Raw genomic sequence first — 24,384 nt, 5'->3', positions numbered from 1 at the left:
ACCCAGTGTTACCCCAAGGTCCCTGATATATTTTACTTCATTGATATGGGTGCCGTTCAATGTGTATGCAAAGGAATTTTTATTACGTGTAAATGTTAATTTATTGCATTTTGCAATGTTAATAACAAGTTTGTTTAATTCGCAATAGACAAAAAGACGATTGAGGTCCTCTTGAAGTTTAATACAGATTTATTTAATAACTAAGTATATTTTTTTATCATCTGCATATGCTAGGTAATTAGCATGTAAAAAACATTTGTGAATATCGTATATATACACATTAAATAATAATGGGCCTAAATGAGAACCTTGAGGTACACCAGAGGGCACAGAAAAGAAGCTGGACTTTGTTCCCTCAACTGAGACACTTTGAAGTCTACTCCAAAGGTATGAAGTGAGCCACCGGAGTAAGTCACCATGGATGACTAATTGTTTTAATTAGAATGAAATGGTTTACTTTATCGAAGGCCTTAGAGTAATCAGTGTAGATTACATCTACTTGGTTTCTATTGTCCGTATTGCTCGTTAAATTTCCGTAAAATTTACCAAGTTTGTTAGTACTGATCTTTTTTGAAGAAATCCGTGTTGTTGGTTTTGTATATTGCGAACAATTGTTGTGTAAATTTGATCGTAGACAATACGCTCAAAAAGTTTACTGTGTACCAGTATGGAGATTGGGGGGTAATTTTCAATGTTAATTTTTCAGCCTGTTTTATGAATAGGGATTATAATAGCTTCTTTAAAATTTGTGGGAAATTTACCTTCTTTTAGTGACATTATAAATATGTTAGTTGAAGGGTAGGAAAGATTTTGGCACATTTTTGTTGAAATATGGCGAGATACCGTCACTACCAGCACCCTTACTAACATCTAAATTTTTCAGGTATTTATTGATCATTAGATTGTCAATATTTATGTTACCAATCGAAGAATGATTATTTACATAAGTAGAATTATCGATTGTGGTGATATTGTTTGTGCCCATATCGCTTACGTAGGTGGAATGAAAGTGTTAAGAGAGTAATTGACATACTTGATGAGCACCGGTGCCTGACTCTTAGCCTAACCCTAGATAACTATTTTCATTGTTTCATTGTAACTACACTTTCGTCGAGTGGACTACGCAATAAAACACTAGAAATAAATCAAAAATATTTATAGGAACTTGTTTGTAATGAACAAATTAAGTACAAATTAACATCAAAATATCAGTCTACACAGTGACCACACATGTCAACATTATGTGGACCACAAATAGCCTTTCTACATCTGGTGCAATGGTGTTTAGTCATCCTCTGGGCCTTGGATGGACACAGGTAGCAAATTTTACGCACGTTTGACGAAGATGGAACCGGAGCTTCTATTGTAGAAGATTCGCCAACATTAACAATAAATATATGAATGTACGTACCTTAACAATAAAATTGTTGTTATAACTAAACTTTCGTCCAGCGGACGACGAGATGGTCATAGGGCACGTCCTAGTATGCGTGTGGCCGCAATCGCGTCACGTGCTGCACTGTTTACTCAAATTAGGAAGGTAGGTGAATAAGGTGAAAGAGTCAAGGTCGGGGAGTGGGGGGAAGTAGGTGATTTCGAATTTCGCCTCGACACGCTACTCGGCGAAATTCGAAACTTTAAGGTATGATTTGTGGGAGTTGTTTTGCTTTTGTTTTTAGCGTAATTCCAGAGTTGTATATTATTATTCTGAAAATTAGAATGAACTGAACTTATATATTGATTATAGCAATGCTTCTGTAGGTGTTTTTGTTGTGTACGTTTGATAGCAAACTCTATGTAATCTGTTGGATTATTATAGGATTTCCATTTTTTATAAAGTTTTTGTTTTTCTTTGATGATTTTGATTAGAGGAGCTGAATACCAGTTTGGAAATTTTTTCTTTTTGACGAGGCGTTTTGGGGACAAATTGGTTGATGGCATTATTTAAGATGTTATAAAAGGAATCAACTACTTCGTCTGAGTAAATGACCAGTCTATCATCGACAGATGTCGGTTGATTAATTCATAGTCGGCTTTTTCAAACAGGTATAGTACTTTAGGAGGAGCGTTGATAATTGAGAGTGTATCGATTTGTAATATAATTTGAAGCGATGGGTGGTGTGAGTCTTCATTGACAAGAGGATTGCATGCACGAGATAAATGGCATTCCTTATTACAGATGATTAAATCTAGGATTTGGTTATTGGAATTTTTAATGTGATTATATTGTTTTAATTCGGAGTAATAAATTGTGTCAGTAAGTGAGGAACTAAATGTTAAGTGTGAATCATGTATTTCACATATTATGGTGGGCATATTGAAGTCTCCAATTACAAGTAAAATGTCATAGGGATATTGATCTTTTACATTAGCGAGTAGGCAAAGGAATGAACTGATAGCGGTTTCATATCCATGACCTTGGGAGATATACACAAGCTACATGGATAGTACGTTCGGAGGTATAGTTAGAGGGAGGAATAGTGAACCAAATGCATTCAGCATTGCACACCAAGTCTTCGCGAGAGGATGCGTTAAGATTGTTATGTGTTATGGTCATCACTCCACCGCCTCGACCAGAATCTTCTTGGTTATTGATGCTATTTGTTGAAATGTTATTTGATCTATCCTGTCTGAAAATGCTGTAAAATTCCATTGGTGCTAGTTCAGGATCGAAAATAGAATTATTAAGTTTCAGAAATAACGAATATGTAACAATCATCATTCAATAAAATATTATTGTGAAATATTTATACAGGGTGTATCGACATGTACCCGACCCGGGGGGGGGCGGGGGGGGGTATTCTCATGTAAAAGCCCCGAAAAAGGGCGTTAATAAATAAATAAACTTGTACAAAATTGTCAGTTTTGATTTCTAAGAAATAATAATAAGCTGGGAACTTTTCTTAGGTCCAAAAGGCCCTTGTGGAGAATATGATGATCCCCTGCATCAACATGAAGCCTTACGTGTACACGGAGCTGCTGATGACCTTGCCCGACCTGGTTAGCTACTTCTTCCCCTCGGTGGCGCACCACTTCTGCCGCCAGGTGCTCGAGATTCTGGGTATCGAACTCTTCAAGGGGAACAGGTAATTAATTACACTTAGTCCAACCTAACTTCCAAGAACCCTGTGTAAGCAGGCTTCCCCATCCCTGCAGACATACGCCTGTGATACTTAATCTTTCTCTGCTTCACCTGCCTTCCACTTTGCCAGTGAGTATGAGCTGTTTCAGTTTCCACTTCTCACTTTGGTGAGCTATGTGTAGTATGTAGTAGTAGTTAGTAGTAGTTAGTTGATAGTTTATTATCCATGTTTAGCTCTTCCAGAAGTATAGTTTAATGCGCCTGACTGCCGATGGATATTTTGACATGCAGTTTACATCTTTATAAAAGCCTAGCTGAGGTCCCCGGCATCGCCCGGGCTTTACGCAGACCATCTTGTTGTTTTGAAGGTCAATTGTGTGGAATTCAGTCAGCCGGGTATATGCCAGCTAGTATTTACGTAAAGAAGAGAGTGTGGCCGCATGGCGGACACCGGACGACGGGTGCACTGGATTTGATTTTTATACAAATCTACAGTTTTATTTAAACGTCACAATTGCGATCTGATAGATTGTATGTACTACAATGTACCGATTACTGGTGATAACGACCCCACTATTTTGGCAAATAACGCAAAGAAAACCCAACGATTAAAATTTATGAAGTTAACGGTTTTGTGGGAAGAAGTTTAGATATCTTTTCTACATATAATATTGTCGAAATTCGTTTTTATATAGTTGGTTTCAGTGATTGAAAATGATGAAAAAACTGGTACAAACATTGAAAAAGTACAAATTTTTTTCTTTTGTCGACCAATATATCACAAACTATTGCCGACTGTAAAATTGTATATTTTTCGATAATTTAACAAACTTTCTTCATGTGATTGATATTTTTGATCAAGTGAGCCAGAACCATTTTCTTCAGTGGCTTTTAGGTTATGTTTATGAAGAACTAATGAGTCCTAACTAATGAACTAATGAGTCCTAAATCCTGTATCTAAATTTCGCCAATAAACAATTAGATAATGTTAATTAAGTGTTAATCTCAAGTGACCTACCAGGTAAGTATTGTACTGTATATTTTCTCCATAAATAGTTAAGTAATAACATAGATCACTGTAGAAATGTATTATAAGTTTGTACAGCGCCCTTGAGGTGTTTTTGCACAAAAACGGCGCTATACAAGTCATCCAAGTATTATTATTATTATTAACTTCCCATCCTGGAAAAAGATAGAATAAATCAGTAATACGATTGCATGTTACTATATTAACTTTACTAAATATGTAATTAACTGAATACGAATAAAAACTATACTCACTGTTTTATTTATTTTGTAAAAAAATATTACGCACAACATACGAGCAAAGAAATCTGACACATGACGGGCCTATGCCCGCCCGCATTCCATAAACAACTTGTAAGTTGTGGCCTAAAAATGAATTCCTATCGAATTCTCTGGAATAATTGCCCGATTCGACGGGGAACACTGAAACGAATTATTCAAATATAACGGATGCTTTTTTGGAGTTTAAACAACCCAATTTGTATTTGAATAAAATGGACGTGAAGATTTTCTTACATTCGAATAGAACTTGGGAATCTGAACAATTGTTCAGCTTTTCCTAAACAAGTGGCCCTAAGTGTTATTAATATTCGTGTCCCTGTTAAATCAACTTCACTTCCCCATCTTTTCCACTGTGACAACCATAGCACTAACTATTCATATCACTCCCCACTAGCGCCATTTCAATGAACTGCCAATATATATATACAGACCTTTTCGATATTTAAAACCTCTCCATCCTACACCAAAGCCAAAATAATTAGTTGTTTATGTAACTGATATGTTTCTATATTATTTGCAAAATATAGCTGACATGTGTCTGTCTATATGTATTATGTTTGTAAATTTTCGACATGTATAATGTTTGTAAAAGCCTTATGGGCGTTAAATAAATAATAATGAATCATTTCGGTGGCTTGTGTACTGTTTTTCGATCACATGTGCGTGCACTCTACTTCTTACGACTGTTTGGCGCTCCCGCACAAGTGGGAACTCTAGTACCATCCACGCTGGAGTGTTTTCGGATGAAATTTTAAGCATTATGCTTTGAAAAATGTTGAAAAATCAGAATCGCTTGCGCTAATAACACTGTAGATTCTACTGTTTATTTCATAAATATAGTCTCTGACAGCTTACCAAATTAATAATTTGTTATGAATGTCAAAATTTGTTAAAATAAATGAAAATTTAAAAGTTAAATGAAAATGATTGAGTTTTCAAATTAATATAAAGGTAATTATTTCTTTGAAAACACCTTTTGAATACTGTTTTTCATGTAGGGTATATGTAGAAATAATAAAACCACTTCATATTTTCCTATAAATCTTTTTGTTTTCAGTTATTTTTTTTTAAAATTAGGTATTCTGGGGAAATGTCTTATGATATAAACATGACATTAATGTAAATACATTATTTGGTAAACAGAAAACAATTGCAAAATAAAATAAAAACATATTTTTAATACTGATATTTGAACAAAACTCATCAAGGTAATTCACGTGTGGTTCTGAAAATTCTCGCCTGACAGTTGGGGGTATTTTGACTTTTTCTTAATCAGACGATCAACTGGTTAAGAGTTAAAATATTGTATCTCCAACTAACTAACTAACTAACTAACCATCACGCCGTTTCACCGCAGGGGTAGGCAGAGAGGATGGACCGCCAAACAACTCGGTCTTGGCACACACTCCTTGCTTCATTCACATTCATACATCGTCTCATACATACTCTTCTATTGTTCTAACTCTTGACATGGCCCGACTCAAGTATCTGATTCACTTGGTCATGCCATGTCTTCCTATCTCCAATTTGGTCCAAAATTAGTTAAGCACTGAAATGCAGATAGCCTATATTTTGTTGAGGGTACAAATATTGGATCTCTTAAACCCAAGGATATAAACATACCAAAATATATTGTAAATGCCCCATGAAATGTTTTCATCAGCACAGATATTTTAGCCATAAAAGTCCATGCCTAGTTATTGTATTTACATAAGATACAGCTACTATAATATAGAAATGACAACTTATTTTCAAGGAGTTACAAACTTTCAATATCACTTATCTCAGTATTATGATTTATGGAGATACAATAAATATGTTTATATTTGTTGTACTAAAAGTGAATCTTGTGTTTCCTTACTACGAAGCATGACACGTAGATGGCGCCAGCAGGTCTAATTTTGCACTGGCATTATATAAAACTATTCTTCACTAGCTTGTATACCAAATTTCGGGTATAGCTCTGTTAGTGTACTTTTGACACTCTTTCGAAGAAGACGCCTTTGTCATTTTCGTGAAAATGGATCAATCAGAAAAGCATGCGATTATTTTATTTATTTATTTTTGAATATATTTTTTTAATTAAATAATTAATCAATTTACAGAGAATAATCAATAATGTTAACTAAAATAATTCATACAATTAGTTTTCGCTGCTTTTGATTTTTTAATGTTCCTCTTCTATAAAATACTTGTATTGAAAGGTCTCCATTTGGAGTTACAAGAAATGAATTTAGGATGGATTGGTAAAACTATCAATGGTGAGTACTATGCAAACATACTGCAACGTTTGAGTGACAAAGTAAAAAGAAAACGACCACATCTGGCAAAAAAAAAATTGTGTCACCACGACAATGCACCACCACACTCGCGATGGGTAAAATCAACGAATTGAAGTTCGAATTGCTTCCTTAACGCCTTATTTGCCAGATTTAGCACCCAGCTAGATCTATTCCCTAAGGTCAAAACATGGCTCAGATGACAAAAACTTCAGAGAAACGAGAAAGTTATTAGAGAAATAAAAGCACAAAAAAAATCTAAATAATTTGTGTTTTCTTTGTTAGGCCGGAAACTTTTCACCCCACCCTCGTATTTAAAGTAATGGACTCTGAATTAACGATATTTGTGTGGTTTCCAGAATACAGGTGCAGATCCTTCGCAATGCTGGCAAATGCAAGCAGACCTCGGAGAATGCTTCCACCCTGGTCCAGGTGCGCGACGTCATGAACTACATGCCACAGCTTAAGTACATGCTACGCAACGAGGGCTGCGGGGCCCCCTCCGAGGAGACGCCCCCCAAGCGACCCCGCCTCAGCTAGCCCCCGGCCGACGCCTGGCCCCCCCACTCCTACTACTAACATCCCGCTGTGCAACTAATCTCCACTTCTTGAAGGGTCAGTTGTTACACAAAGACTTTGACTTGAAGGAAACAAAGAAGAATTTAGTAATGTCAAAAGAATATGTTTGGTTTATTTTGTTAATGCCGCGTGAGAATACAATCTCTGCAGTACCAAAAAGTCTATTTTCCAGTGATAAATTATTGTTGTTGAGTGTGCAGTTCCCTTGGAGATATGACTTGTTTCCGCTCTCTTTGATATTGTTACGTGTAGATTTAAAATTGAAACGACAGACCACATGCATTTGTATATGTTGAAAGATGATGAATCGCTAATCTCCGTTGAATGTTTTTAAGGAAAAGTTTCATTTCTGTCCAACTTCCTAATGTTTGTTTCTAACAGAAAGGACTACTGAGACATGTATTATAAGGATTTTGTTTTCAATCTAAGACTGGAAAAATATACTTAATAACTGCACAATAATTTTCCACGCGTAGACAATAGTAGTTCTAAAACAGTAAACAAATACAATAAATTATTGTATCAGGTACTTCTGAGTCCAGATTGTTCATCAATTTTCTGATGCAAACATTTAGCTGCTTTGGACGGTTTACGCATTTGACCGAGACAGGAGGTTACAAATCACACATTATGAGCGCTGGCAGTCTCAGCATTGAGTTTAATGAGCAGTTGGAAGATTGGTCCTTTTCCAACTGATGTGGAAACTTGAGAATTGCGGGGACCTATCTTATATATGTAATAGGTGTTAAGTCCTGGTTCCAAAGCAGTCGGACAGAAGGGACGAGGTCTCGAGAGGAAAGAAAGAAAGGTTACCGGATGTAACCCAGTAGGACAATGTAGCGAAATGTTAGTCGGGTAAGTTGTTTGGAGGCGTGAGATGATCCTAACCTACATATTATCGTTGGACTGTTAAAACCTTCAATGTGACAATTGATGATTTTCAAATGTTAACTCAACTATGTGATTTCTACATGTCACCGAACCAAAATAATAGACAGCTACAAACTACAAACCTCTCCAAAAGTACGTCACTATTCTCACTCTTATGTAAAATTTTACTTTTGTCCATTCAATATTTTAACAGCCCTGTGATGATATTTTGTATAATAATATATACTTTTATATATAATCATTAACATTTCTCAAAGCTATTGTATCTAAGTCATCTCATTTTTCTTCTTTTTAATAGTATTGAACAAATTCTACTATTGACAATTCCAAAGAACTGATTTTTTTTTTTAAATATAACTTATTGCGAATATTAAATGAAAAAAATATGCAACATTCTTTGTTACAAACTAAAGAATCAATTTGCTTTGTAGCAAAAATAATCTACTTTTGATCTGAGCGTTTCAAATGCCGTAAAAAATATAAACCTTTTGCATTTTTAATGTACAAATTTTATTTAATTTTGTTCAAGAGAGATTGTAAAAGATTTAACACGAAAATTTACATACCTTTTATTGTCTTAAAAAATTCACGTATGCTAAAAAAAATTGAGACTAAGAATATAAACTTTTTGGAAGAAGTCATAAATTAATGTTACTTATGTCGTGTAATTAAAAAATGCCAGTTTTGTTGGCCAAAATATTTAATTTGTATTATTTACTTAAATATCTGGTCCAATTTGTTTGCAACATTTACTCATCTTAAAGAGTTAAAGCGCTTGACATTGGCAGGTGGCATTTATTTCTCCCAAATTTTTATCCTTAGCTGTCGAGAACTATTAATTAATTAATCTGGTGATAAGTTATTTAATTATACGAAGCGGAATAATAATTTATTTTAGTTACTAGTTTTCAAAATTGATAGTATACGAATGAATATCTTACTTTATTGAATTTTATATTATCGCTATTAACGTCTACTTAGAAATACGGTCACATTTGTTTATAACAACATCGATGGTGCGGGAAAATTATGTACGGTTAAAGAGAAGAATATTAAAAACTTAACTCAGTAGCCATTTGCTAAAACATTGTAAGCAGAGTTGTTATAAATGAACTTGACTATAATTCAAATGCACCCAAGAAAATATTCCAGAAAAAGCTACTTAAAACGGATTCTTTCCAGTGAGTGGTATTGTTTTATTTATGCTGAAATAGATGCAACATTCTATTTGTGGGTGGAAAGAGGCAACTGTGAATATTCACCGATGACTAGATCAAGTACAAGCGAAGATTGATTGTTTTATGCATTATTTAATTATCATGTTAACTGAATAAGTATCACGTTAACTTGATGTCCTTATAACTGAATAATATATTAGTTAACTAAACATTAACTGAATGCCAGGATAGCTGAAAATCATGTTAACTGAATATCATGTCAACTGAATTTTTTGTTTGGTGCATATATTTGGTGTTTCCACTGTAATACAAATAATATTGGAGTAAATTTACCCGCTTATTACTAAGAATCAGTGCTTTATCACAATTTTAATATATAATTGGCTAACATTAACTACTCATTCCTTATAAATGTTAAGTAAACATTTTAGAAGATGAAGTTAACAGTATGCGAAATAAGATATAAAAATCAGACCTCAATTGAATGAAAAAATTATTTAGATGATTAAATATTGCTTGGTTTTTGTTATTTATTTTTGCAAATTTTTAGGCTTAGCGCGCACTGCGATTAAACGCAGCGGTTTTGGAATAGCTGAAAATGACAAACCGTGTATTTCTTAATTCTATTTCACGGTGGTACTGAAATAGAATTAAATAAAAACGCCAGCCAGCAGTGCATGTTTGTTTATACGCGGTTTGGCATTTTCAGCTATTCCCAAACTGCTGTGTTTAATGGCAGTGTGTACTAAGCCTTACTACCTGAGACTGATTCTTCCCTATTTTCAATAGTGCACTGCCTTTAAGATGAGCAATCTACAATTTGAATAAGTTTTTACAAAATGTTTGCTATGATAGCTTCTGTGGAATAACACATTTCAGTTTATTTGCTTCTAATTATAATTTGACATTTTTATACATGAAATTAAAATCTGTAAATATTATCATTGGGATCAGTGAATCTAAAACATGTAATTAATACTCCTTATGACAAATTGGCACGGTAAATAATATTTTTGATGACAATATTTTTGGTTGAATATATTTTATAATTTTGTGAATTGATATTTAACTAGGAAGCTCTTGGGTAAGTTTGGGCGTTAGTGGGATAGTATGTTATGTGCACATATTATGTTATTATTTCACGCTGGTAAGTTAATTCAATTCAATTTTGGTCAGTATGTTGAGGGACATTTGTTTTGTTTTACGTACTTACTTACCAAACAAATTGTGAGCATTATTCCTATTACGATGTAATTCATTTTTAATCAACTGTTGAATGTTATTTTCCATAGGCTAACTATAACTAGCTAAATAATGTAAATTTCTATATAATTAAGGTTTTATATTTCAAAAAAGAAATTTTTGAGACTAAATGCGAAACAAATGCAGTGTGTGTATAACAAACCAGTGGCATCCAAAAAGCGCCAGAGAAGTATTTATATACATAGTTACATTGAGAAGTATGATAACGATATATTTATAGTAAAACTAATATCATTGTAATGTTCTTTTGTGCGCTTTACAGAAGCGGACATCGGGAGTTTTATAGAACATTGTGCGGTAAGGACATATGTGTAATGCTAATATATACTGGTAGGTTGGTAGACAGACCTATTGTATTAACAAACGCAATCTCACACAGAATATCATTACATTATTATGTATGTATGTTGTAAATACTAAACCTAGCATTTGATGGGCGAATTTTTGTATTCAGCAGTAGCCTTCAAGCACCGGTCCTGATCATGTTACAGAATAAAGCAGTATATCAAGACAATGTTATTTATAATGGCCGTGTTTTATTTGTTCCTTTCCCAAAGAAGTGGAGGGGTACGAAGTTGGATAAAAGGGACCTAGTGGGCTCAAGGCCGCCATTTGTTAACTTCATCCAACACTGACTGAGGGGCCGGCAGACCGTGGCTCTTTGCATAGGCATTTGCGGCTCTTCGTACTGTAACGTAATTTACCACATATTAATATGACTTACCGTATACCGGTTATTTGCTCTACCGTGGCTTGCAGCAATAAAGGGAATGAAATGAATACAGCAATATTAATTGTGATAAAACAACATAGAGTATATTTGAGACTAAACTTGAATACAAGAGCAATACTTATATTTAAATTATCAGGGGTGGTTGGCTATTAGTTAGCACAACGCAAATTGAATTCGGCCACGATGTTTAACTTGTATGATTATATTAACTATGAAGCTAAAAAAATAAGACATCACCACTGAGCGCCAGTCTAGAAAACTCATCTAAACGAATTTATAATCATGGTGATATCTAAAAGATGTGTCTAATTCATGTGGATTAATCAAAATTGTCTCACGTGCGCGTATTAATCTCCGACATTCAAACAGCCCGTCTCTCCGATGTCCTTCCGCCACCTGCCACGAAAACCAACTGCCGGCTTCTCTGGAATTCCACGCTTGGCTACTTGAAATCAACGAGTGGCGGCTGAAATTCTATGCCAACGCGTGTCTAGAATTCTTGATTATGTGAGCGGACAGTTCCTACCGCTACAGTACATCAACTCCAATTTCACTTCCACTCAACCGTGCTTATGAGATAGAGCCGCCAAAGAACTTTGACTCCAACAGCATGAGTGTTGCCAACTGCTCTTTTGGAACCAGATTTTTCAGATATTCTAGCTCTTTATTTTATACAAAATTCATTTACTACCTAAAATGATAATTTATAAGATATTTTTCTTGTTCTCTCAGAAATTCTTTATTCACCCACCCCGGTTGGCATATGGCTCTCTGATACATTTGTTATACTGTTTCCTTCACAACTTGGCCCTTAAAGGTCTGCCTACTTCTGGTGTAGTCCCACTGAGTGTGTGCATTTATTTATTTTGTGCGTCAACTTCTCTTAATATAACTAAGCCCCTCGTCTCATGGGTCGGTAAACAATCGACATAAACCGAATGCAGCAAGACCCTGCGTAGAAATTGAAGTTCGCTATAGAAAGTTAACAGTCTGCAGCGCAGTTCAGTGTGGAACTTTTGTGCGCAGGGTGTTAGCATTCGGTTTATGTCGATTGCTCACCGACCTGTCTGACGACGGGCTAAATATTCTGGGGAAACTATTTATGGTAGGTTAATATATTTTACTATTTATCAATATTTACAAGGTAAGTTTATATTATAACATAAAAATACAGTATTTAATATTATAAATAAAACATATAAACCTTTACGAGAGTGTAACCACTCATGTTTTCTCGCAATGTTTTTCTCGGGCGTCTCTGACTTCTTCCACTATTCATTACTGTATACCACAATGTTACTGTTAAAAACTACATTACATTGACTTTAATTCAACCCCGTATCTCATTTCGGTGCAGAGACATTAAGTATTCCTGGGATTTAAACTAAATTTTTATATATTAAGATATGTTGCGGCGTGAATGGACTGTAATTGCGGTATTTTGTAAATTTGCTTGATTTGACTTACCAATATCTCTAAGCTGTCGGCACCTTTCCACTTTGCTCTGCGGTAATCACCGGTAGGGTAATTGTTAGTATTGGAAGAGAGTTCAGGAAAGGGAATAGTGATATTGGATTTGCGAAATGGTCAATGCGTTAAAGATTGCTATTTTTATGCACTTTTTCACGGCTTTCTTTGCGGTATAACATTTGCCGTTTACAGCGCGGCGCGGTGGTTTTAATAACTCAAGATAGGTTATGCGGAAAGCGGTTGTACTTGCGGCGCGGTTACTACAACTGACTTGATGTAGGTAAAACGCGCGGAACGCGGGCGGGAAAATAGCACCAAAAATTACATGCAACAATTATAACTGGCCCGAGCAAGATAAATACATTATCTGATTATATAAGATGATACAATTTACAAAAACATAATTTTGCAAAAAACTAGTTATGTTATTATGAAAATAGAATCAGCTGGCGCACGGCGAAATTTAGTGTCTGAGGACAAGATTGCTTCAAATGAGTTAAAAACTACTCTTGGAAGATCTCACAACCAATAGTATCTTACAATTGACTGAGGATAGCGAATTTCTGTTTTTCTTTTTTACATTAGTCTAAAAACAAACTCCCTCAGGGCCTATGTCATCTTTGAAGATGCTGTATCGAGGGTCTTTTTAAGGAAATGAGGGAGAGAAAGTTCTGGGAAGGTAAAAGCCATGAGCGGTGGGTAGGAATCTGGGGGTCAATGTGTCCAGGAATGACGGACGTATGATCCATCCCTCCCACTGCGGCATATGACAATATTACTTGTATTGATAATAAACATGTTTGTACAATCATTTTTAAAGCAAATATATACTATAATAATAATAATATATGATCATCTAATTTATTTTAGCTACTTTCTTACTTAGTACTTTTAAGTATTGCGCATCTTGCGCGTATTGTGTGTCTTGCGAGAATTGCGCGTCTGGCGAGTATTGCACGTCTTTTGCATCCCGTATACGCAATACTTGCCAGACGCAAGACACTTAATGAGAAGAGTGTTCCTCTCACCCAAATATGGATACCCGCAAAGTAAATGCACTGGGGAATCAATTTTATGTAGAAAATTTGTGGGGAATCCAGCATTGAGTGAGTAATATCCCACACAAAAATTCCTTTTGGCATATCATCATTTGTAAGTAAGTACAAGTGAGAATTACAAGAGAACAGGTATTTGGAATAAGTATTTATTCTTACTTGTACCAGTTGTTCCATGTATCAAGAGCTAGTACGACTCATCTAGTACCTACATACATACAATATGTAATGCATGTAAAGTAAAAAAGTATTTTTACTTTACATGCATGGCATATTTTTAGGATTCCCGGTAACCTTAAATAATGTTGATGTAAATCAAGCAGTGTTTTTTAACATTAACACTTATGAAATGGGTTGAATTTTGTAAATATCTCGGAGCCAAATTTAATATTGAGAGTTAGATTTGAAATAATAGAAACAATTATACAAAATCAACTATTTTACTTTGGAATTTTCATTGACAGTAACGAAATACATTAAAAACTTCTAAAACCTAGCTCAACACGGTGCACACTGCATTGCAACTCAAGGTAGTGTTAATTTCACTGGACTGCAAAGTAGCCAGCCACACAGTAGGAGTTAACAACACAAAATCATATTATGTTTGAAGGAAATATTAATATTTTATTGTGTACCTAAAAAATAAAAATTTTTGCTTTTTCGGGTGACGGAATAGTAAATAATTACCTGTCTTTTGTACTCAAACCTCTATTTACCTGTCTGTATTAAATGTTCTTTTTATATTTATTTTTGGAATAACTTTATGAGTAGAACCTCAAACTGAAATATTTAATTATTGAAGACAATGCCAAAGTCAAGGCAAGGCGAGGATCCTGGATTCAAGTCCTAGATGCGACTGTGCCTTTTATGCTTTAAATATTCGTTTCAGATTGATAATATTGTCTTCTATTACTTTTTACATGTTTGAAATTATTTTAATTTTATCGAAATACATAATATAGCAACATTACAGGTCATATAAAATATTGTAAAACCAACAACCAATCCCGGACACACTGGGAAGATTCATAATATGCTGCGGGTGGCCACACTGGACCGGCTGGAATGGTAGCTGGGTTCTCTACCCTTGGTTGGCGGTCTCTTCTCGACGCAATCTTTATGACGCAATCTCTGACGAATACGGATCTCTTGATATCACCCGCCATTTTCAAAGTGTAAAACATAAATAATACACGAACTTCCAAAAGTGTCCAAGACTTTAATTATCATCTCATTATATTTACAATTTTTTTGATATTTGATAGTGTGACAGATGCGGTAAAATACAAAGAATAATTAAATGAGCTACTGCTTACAATGTAATACACATACAACAAAGTAAAACCCCCCACCCACTTCCTTCCGACGGCTGTTTTTTTACTTGCTAAGGTGGTATCCCTGGAATCTATGGAAATACATTTTTTGGGCATATCAACACTGCACTGGGGTGCAAGGCGATGGGTCGAGAAAGTCTGGCGGGAGAGGTCAAAAGGTCTCCATCAACCAGTTTCTCCCGATCCAACGCGCCTCGCAGAATGTCATCTAACAGTAGGTAGGCATCTGCCACCAAGACCTAGACAAACTTCACCCTATGAACCCCAGAACCCCTGATAAGTCGCCAAACGTAGCGAACCACTTCGGGTGATCTATGGCAGGGCTATCCAATAAATGGTACCCATACCCGCCTCCTAAATTTAACTTCCCCTTTTTGCATTTCCTCTGTCTGTAAATTTGTTTGTACATTCTGTTTCAAGATGGAAGCCGTTTTATGGTTCAAATGTGAAATCGTTGTTTATTTGCACTTATTCATATTTTTTCAATATTATGGTACCTGCCTGAAGAATGTTTGAAAAAAGAATTGTCATTAAGATAGTGACTTCTTTGGACAAATTATAGTATATTTCCTTATTTGAAATAAACCAATGTTACATAAAATAGTATATATTATGGTTTTTAACATATTAAATAGGTAGATATTATACCTACTTTCAAATCTCATGATTTCATAGGAAATTTTGGTTTTGATTTATTAAATAAGAGAAAATTACAAATTTACTTTTCTGGTATATATAGTGGTGAGGTGATCTCTCACAAAAGCGGCGCTATATAAATTATCCAAAAATAAATAACTGTTTACAGAACTACTAGTAATAATATCGGTTCATTTATACTGCGCAGTTTTTTTGATAGTTCACCTCAAGTGCACATTACACTAAATAAATAACTTAAAAAAATGTTTTATTGATTTATCTTGGTCAGATCAATGAGTTTTTCCCCAGGATTCGAATCGACGGTCTGAGCATCGAAGATAACATTCATTATAATCCTCAGTCATGGATCCAAGAGAAAAGTATTTTGAGAAACCACATTACCTTACGGATTTCGGGCATCCTATTTTATTCATTCAAAATAATTTATAAGCTTAGATATTTTACATACACATAATCATAAATAAACCACTCCACCTAATGCAAAAACCTCAAGAATTTATTTTTTCTCCATGTTCAACTAAAAAAATTATGAGGTTGGTACCTAGCGAGAATTCTCCTGCTGTAATGGTAGTAATATTATCAGAAAAATGGAATCAAAACTTGAGACTAAATCGAATTCGAACATTTTCTTTTGAAGTCAAATGTTCGTGAAAAGTGAATAGGTACTAATTAAAATAAGTTTTTTTAATCAATGGCATTACCGAGGGAGTGCCTAATCTTTTGTCTTGCTTCTAAACTATCATAGATATTATAGATAATATATGGATAATATTATCTGTCATCGTGAATGTGATTGTGCATCTGGGGTTGGTTTTTGATCTAAAACACCTTTAAAATATTTTTTTAGAACGGTAAGTGAATCCAATATCTATTGCTTCGCATACAATAACATCTTGCAACTCGAGGGAAGCATATTTGTAAAGTTTCAATTATTCTGTAAACATTTTCGGTCTGACAGATGTGACATCAATTATTATTCTACGAAAGATCAGGAATTTATTTAAATAATCTTAAACCTCGAATATCCTTTACAGAAATTATTATAAAATAAATAAATATATATCTTTTATTATGTTTTTGAGAAACTAAACAATGAGACACATCAGAGGTGTTTTGCTAATTTATGCATCTACTTTATAATTGTTTTGCCTACTGAATGTTTTCTGGACGGTAATGGTCCATTGGTTGATGCTATATTTAAAACGTTTAACTAAATAGATACATTCTAATACACTTGTGAAAATCCCCCTCATGAACATCTCTGAAAGTAGGTTAGAATGATTTGAAGGTTAACCATAATTTACTTTTATAATTTGCCAGTGTCAGAGACTAGCGCAATCTTTTCAATAATTATAAGGTTTATTATTCGAATGTGAGTCATACTTACACAATGGTTTATCCTTGTTTTGGGTTTCATTAGCGCTTTCTTGGTCTTTGTTTTAAAGAACTAGTGTCATGTTTATTTAGTGCTCTTTAAATATCTTTTTCATCTTTAGCTACAAACACAAGTTCCTCATTAACGTCTTTATCATACGCTGCTTTGGCCTATCCCCCTTTGCTCCCCCTTCATCTTTCCTTCGTTCATTGCTTTGCCACGCAGTACAACATTAGTTTATATTATTTATTTGTCAACATTCAGTTATGTATTAATATTCTACCAAACTTATTTATGATGAACTCCGTACAGATGCAGTTATGGACAAGAATTATACAAAATACATATTTATATTACCTCTAAATGTATTTGAAGTGGTTTTAATATATTTTAATGATTTATAAATGTAGTTAATAATTTGACTAAATAACTAAATTTATATTTTTAATATGAATTGTTTTTTCTCAGGACTTGATGGGAGATACAGCATCCCACCATTGAGTTTGCCCAGATATCCCGGAAGATGTGATTTGCCTTTAGTTGGTAGGTATTTTTTTTGTCTATTACGATGACAAAACAAATACATTTGTTATTTATTTTATATAGCTGTTTAACACACCTTTCAATGTTGAAGGAAATATTATTAGAGCATCTGGGGGCCTACTCTGTATCTTTCGGGTGTAACAAACCAGTCAGTTTGTGATTTAACCTTTACTTGCCGGTGTTGTCAACTGTCTCTAATTAATTAAATATCTCTGTAAATATACTTAACACTGAGTTCAAATTTTTGGTATTCCTCTGCAATTCATTTATGTATTGCATGCAACTGGTTGGTGGCTGAGTTAACATCTCATTTGGGTCCCACCCAGGTGTAGTGTGTTCAATTCCTCGGCTGTCTAAGTCCTCCATCACAAAACAAGCATCATTTTCCGCTTACTGTGGTGGTAGTAGGAGATTTTCAAATATTATCAGGTTATTCGGAATCGAGAATGTCTTTGTCTTTAAAAAAAAGAAAAATTAAATTAAAATTTATTTATTTTTGGGATTTATTAATGGGATTTATTGTATATGAATTGTTTATATATTTATATATATATATAAATATATAAACAATTGTTGTATTGTATTTATAATAACTATTTCTATTGTTCTCTTTTATGTATTTTATATTTTTTTTATCTATGTATATTCTGTATTAATATGTATAACAAATGTTATTTTTTTGTAAAAGCCGCTATAATCGGCGTTAATAAATAATAAATAAATAAATAAATAAATAAATAAAAAATATTTACCGAGTGTATAGCACTGGAGGACAAGGAATTTTTGAACACCGTAAGGGAAGGGTTTGTGACATGGCTGAACCGGCGGCAGGAAAGTTTCTCAGAGTAGGCCCCTGATCTGATTTGCCAAAACCACACTGCTGATGTGGTGATCTTGTTTGAATTGGAGAGAATTTCTATTTAGAAACATTAGGTGCATTCTTTAAGTTCAATTTACTCATTTTGCTACTACCTGTACCCTACAAAGCAATCACTTTGTGGTTTGACATTATACATATTCAAAGTATACCATAATTTGATTAGAAGCTAATTGAAGCAATTAGAATGCTTAGGTTTATGTTAAACTGATAGCTATTAAACATTGAGGTGTTAATATAATAAAGATTATCCACGCTCCCGAAGAAAAATGTCAGGTGTGCAGATTTGTAGTTTAGCAGTAGAGCTGTTTGAAGTTTGGTATCTTCATTTTTACTGTTTGAGATCAAACAGTAAAAATGTTTGATCTCAAAAAATATAGTATTGTTTGTTATTTTGCATAACCCCCTATTTATTTAATTGGAGAAATATATTATCAAAAATAGTAAAAATGCAGAAACCAAACTTTAAACAGCTTTACTGCAAACTACAGATTTGCACATCCGACATTGTTCTTCGGGACCGTCGATATGAATAACCTCATTCTTCCTTTGCCCAATTTATTGCGAATGTAATTACATATTATTGTTGTTGTAAGTAACAATTATACGTTGTGTTAGGTTTAGGAATTGATTTAGAAATAATGACTTCATTTATGTTGTAATTGAATAGCAACTACTTTATCCCACCAAGAATACCTGTATACGAACATGTGTACATAGCGGTAACCAATGCTTATTGCACTTCTATTTATACAAATAATACAAGTCAACCACTCTATTCAGAATAGTAAACATGTAGTATAATAAGAGTATAAATAAAGATAAATAACAATGTTAATCACCTGAACTTTTTTAGAATAATGAGATACTTACTAACATTCTAACTGAATTTGTTATATTAGACATTAGCTTGTTTTTTTTTTCTTGACATTTTTTTAAGATTAATAAGCTCTGAATCAAAGAAACGTAATACATATCCCACTTTTGATATGTGTACATTAAAAAATATTAACGAATTATATTTTTTAATATTTGGGGTGAATCACTGTCTTCATCTCATAATATTACATAGTACATATTTTATTTTATTTCTTTTTTATGTTGTCCGTTAAATGGTTGTACAAAAATATATCACAGAGAAGATATAATTAACCGCCGACCGATCATAGTATAAATACTTATGTACATTCAAATGTGAAAAATGAGACACTTTTCTTTAAGTCATGTAAATTGTGTGGGAGCGTGTAGATTAATAGAGAAAGATATAACATTATATTGTTATACATAGTACAAAACATTATTAAAAGATAATATAAAACTTTTACAATGTGATTTGAATGCACGGCAAATTTTTATTTTCTTTATACAATCTATGCAAACATTGATGTATTATATTTAATTGTATTTAGTCAATGTATGCAAACATTAATGTATTATATTTAATTGTATTTAGTCAATGTATGCAAACATTGATGTATTTATACTAAATTTTATTTAGAATTTTCAGGCGAAAAGGTAAAAATCATTATTCTCTGATTCTTTGAGTCTAATCCATTTTCTTTCGACATTTCTTACTATTTTGTTTTTGTGTATTTTTTTAAAAATGAAAATAAGTGTTTAAGCTAAATCTTTCCCTATAAATGCCAAGACTTGGTGGCAGCCGCCGAACTTGTTCAAACATAATTTCTTTTGTGATAGATGTTATTTTGTATTAAGTTGGTATAAAATATCCAAATGCAAGTATTTGAATCAGATGATGTCAGTGCCTAGGGGCCTAGGCAATTACATTACAGGAAGATTTTAGGTTGTTTGGCGTTAGAGCGTTGGGAGCATAGCGTAAAGAATAACAAGAAGTACCTTATGGGCGTGTTTCTTGATCCAAATATTTGAAATTTCCAATATAGAACAGTGATTACGAAATTCAAATAGGACGGAGATCTGCGATATCAGGCGAGTGTAAGTGAGAGGGAGCGCTGGGCTATTGGACTAAATAGAACATTTGTTTCCATTCAAGTTTGTATGGAGGGCACTTGTAGTGTTATTCTTTCCTCTGGTTTTTTCGCTTTGTGTCTCGTCTAAATATAATACATTAATGGGAATAATCTGACATCCATGAATCATTCTCGACAAATCAGTTCCAATTTTGAAGATGGTAATTAATATAATTTTCTGTTAAAATTTTTATACTATAGTGTGAATTCTTCAAACAAACACTTTTGAAAATGATGACTGATGACAGTAAAATTCAAACCAAAAGTTCTAGAGTTCATTGAACCGGAGTTACAGTCAAAGTCACAACCGAAATTAGCATGTTTAATAAAAGAAATGAGAAAAGAAAAAAAATTAATAAAAAAAAAAAATTTAATCATTTTTTTTTAAATGTATCAAACTAAACGAAAAAAATATTAGCAATTGTTGGAAGTGATTAAATATGCACCAACACACACACAATCATAAGTTCGAGTTGTTTGGGCCAACTCTCATTGCGCGAGCTACAGGTACTTGCTTATTTTACAATTTTAGTTTTATGTGTGGTATTGATAATACATACTTGGTGGAAATTTTTGAAGGTGTATGTTTTTTTATTATTAATTCATCTAATTATGGAATCTTTACGATTGTTATGGCTTCAAACCGTGATAAGATATTGAAAATATCAACAGTGACTAAATAAGGAGAGATAAGCAAAGTGACGAATTTATGTTTATATGGATGACTGATTAAACGTTAATAATCGATTTCTGGAAATTAAAACATAAACGATGGAATATTGTTTTTTCGTTAGTGCATCCTGTTTTCTGTGCTTGAGGTGATTAAAATATTGAATAAAAATTTACAATTTAATTCTGTTGTCCAATGTATATGGAGCAGCCAATTTTTACAGCAATCTTATAAAATCTGTCAAATGAACCCTTATCATGGTTCATGATAAGGTTTTACGTGCGGATTTCCATCCTCTCTCTCCCACCCGCGTGAAACCGAAGCTGATTGGTTATACCCGGGGGGTGGTTTACTTACGTTTCGAAGAATTTTAAAATACAATTAACAACTGATTTGCGACCGTTTTTTTTTTCAAATTTCCAAAAAAATTTCAACTTTGGACTCGATGTAGGTACTCAAAAACAACAGCTCAAATATAAAAAAAAACGATAATAATTAAGCCAAAATGGTGAAAATATTTAATAAAATACGACTCGTTTGAAATAGAACTAAAATCTCTCGAAAAATGCTTTAGTTGCATTTAAGGCGATGCACTACGTCGTGTAATATTTTAAATTGAGCCGCTATCAATAACAACCCTTACGTAGATGGCGATAAGGTTTAAATTCCCGCTTAACACCATCCGCCTGCTTTAATTTATGCAAGAAAAAAACATGGCCAAAAAGTGCCTTTTATTTTATATTGTGGATGGTTCAGGCACAAATATTTAATTTTTTTTCGATCATTTTGTAAATAACTTAATTTTCCACATTATAAAATAAAATCATAACCGAAAATGGGTTCGTAAGTAGGAGATTTTAAACTTTAAAGCAGTTTTCATAGGCCTTTACACTATTTTTTGCTGGGCTTATAAAAAGACTTATCTAAAAAATACTCGATCACTTCAAAGACCAAGATGTATTCTACTTGCAGTATTTAATTAAAGCATCTGAAACATTTCTAGGCGACCAAATTTTCAAACCAAAAACACATGATTTTGCATTACTACGTATGGCATCGCCTTAAAGGTACACTGTGATTTTTTTCATGCCTATAACATATTAAATAACAGAACAAAACGTGTTTTAATTAATTTTCGGAGCTTACTTTGGGATTTTTTAAGGGAATTTGATATAATTAACGTTTCGGCGTAACAAATGTACTGCTATTATCTTCCAAAATAACATATATTTTTCGGAACTTAAAAACTTAAAGAGTTGACAAGAAACTTGTTCACGTTCGCAGAAATTGGATATGTGGGGTCTTCCAAAATACAAAACGTTATTGGCGAAATTCATAGCGATTCTTTCAAAAAGTAAATTAAAAAAAAGTAAAAATTTCAATATATAATACGTCCATATTTTATTTATAGATAGTAGATAAAAGTCTTTGTTTTGTAATCGACCTCGTAATTTTTTTTTTCGGGCGCTTACACTGCTAACACTAGCTAAACCTTATGAGATACATCAATATAATGTACTACGGAAATGTATATCTTAAAAAGGCCTAAAGAAAAGTAGGCGATGGTAAATGTCTGTCTCCTAAAATGACATCCCATTCCCCCTGTTTCATCAAATTCCCCTAATAAATCACAAGCCCTTATAATTGCATTCTTCTTCTTCTTTATGTGCCGTATCAGGTCCCCCCGACGTTGGCGATCACTCTGGAAAATGTCTCTTTGTCTTGCGCTGCCCGGAATAGCTCCTCCACACTTCTAATGCCGGTCCACTCTCGTATATTTCGCAGCCAAGACATTTGTCTCCTACCACATAATTGCATTAACACTACAAAAATATCATAGTTCATTATAAAACACTTGGCATACAAATCATTTCAAAAGATTGTCATACAAGATGGCTGCCAGTCAATTTCCCCTCACCCTAGATTTGGCTTCAATGCCGCTCAAAAAAATCGCATTAATGCTCAATCCAGGGCTTATTAGGCCCATGAGTAAACATATTACGAGTCAAAAACAGTAACGGACGGGCGACAGGACGCGCTAGACACGCTTATGCCCCGTTCAGACAGAGCGATTTTAGTTGAACGACTTTAATTGAACGACAAAAATCGAACAAGATTTCGTTCAGACGTTTAAGTTTAACTCGAACCGATATTGTTAATCAAGATGGCGTCATGTGAAGTTATCGCTGCGTGCGTCCCTATAATTTCGGTCCTTTTACGGAACGAACTTGAGAATATGAAAAAGCCCAAAAAACATCTTATGTGGGCCAGAAAATGGATTATAAGGAGAAACGCATAGTTGCTTCTAAAACTGTATTGAGAGAGTTGGCGTTAGAAGATACCGAAGGCTATCGCAATCATTTGAAAATTTCGGAAGAAAAAAATTATGTACTGGTTATCTAAAATTCAAGAAATCCAAAAACAGGACACAGCTATGCGCGCGGCTGTCCTGGCAAAAACTAACTTACAAATTACGCTGAGATACCTGGCAACAGGGGTTTTTTTTCAAGTCTGGCTTACATGTACAGAAATTCAAAAAAATAAATAAATTTTAAAACATTCAGAGACGTGCTATTTAATAATAATAACTACTAAGTTACAACATTTCAAAAACAATATTATTAAATGCAGTGTCACGGGCATTCATATTTTTGTAAACTTTTTGCTTCTGATTCCAGAGACAGGGATGGCTTTGGTATAGATCCATAAATCTAAATGTCGTATCATATTATCCGACCACTTAATACATTTTTTCATTGAAGTAGATGCCATGATGGGATGTACTAGGTACGCATAAATAAACAACGACCGCAGGGAACAAAAATCGCAAGCGACTTGAAACATATGTTCACCCGTTTCGATTCGGCGGGAAAATCGAACGATAACTCATACTTGAACAACAAAAGTAGACGGACTTTCAACTTTCGTCGCTCAGCTAAAAATTTGATTAACACTGTTGAAAGGGTGTTCACATTTGTCGATTAGCTTTCAAGTGTCATTCAACACAGAGTTGATCAACTAAAATCGCCCCGTCTGAATGGTTATTAGTTGGGTGGGTACCCACATATCGCTAGCGCGCTCGCTGAGCAGAGTGAAACA

The 24,384-nt window shown here is 33.8% G+C and overlaps 2 protein-coding genes across 2 annotated transcripts in view; both read left to right on the top strand.

The window, feature by feature from the left end:
- The window catches only part of LOC149425668 (uncharacterized), a 42,575-nt gene extending 31,485 nt beyond the window's left edge, over positions 1-11,090 (top strand). Inside the window, exons 7-8 of the mRNA XM_089641066.1 lie at positions 2,908-3,086; positions 7,029-11,090. Coding sequence (XP_089497192.1) covers positions 2,908-3,086; positions 7,029-7,209 — 360 coding nt within the window. The 3' untranslated portion in view covers positions 7,210-11,090. The remainder of the gene's footprint in view (positions 1-2,907; positions 3,087-7,028) is intronic.
- Positions 11,091-16,557: 5,467 nt separating this feature from the next.
- Positions 16,558-24,384, top strand: part of csw (protein tyrosine phosphatase non-receptor type corkscrew) — a 30,136-nt gene continuing 22,309 nt past the window's right edge. The window contains exons 1-2 of the mRNA XM_089641012.1: positions 16,558-16,680; positions 17,673-17,747. The gene's annotated coding sequence lies outside the window, so the exon portion shown is untranslated. The remainder of the gene's footprint in view (positions 16,681-17,672; positions 17,748-24,384) is intronic.

Source organism: Hesperophylax consimilis, chromosome 2, assembly GCF_061612785.1.
Source record: "Hesperophylax consimilis isolate HC1 chromosome 2, BYU_Hcon_1.0, whole genome shotgun sequence".
In the NCBI taxonomy this organism is placed as follows: Eukaryota; Metazoa; Arthropoda; class Insecta; order Trichoptera; family Limnephilidae; genus Hesperophylax; species Hesperophylax consimilis.
The sequence above is the reverse complement of the archived record's forward strand: the minus strand, read 5'-3'. Positions and strand labels throughout refer to the sequence as shown.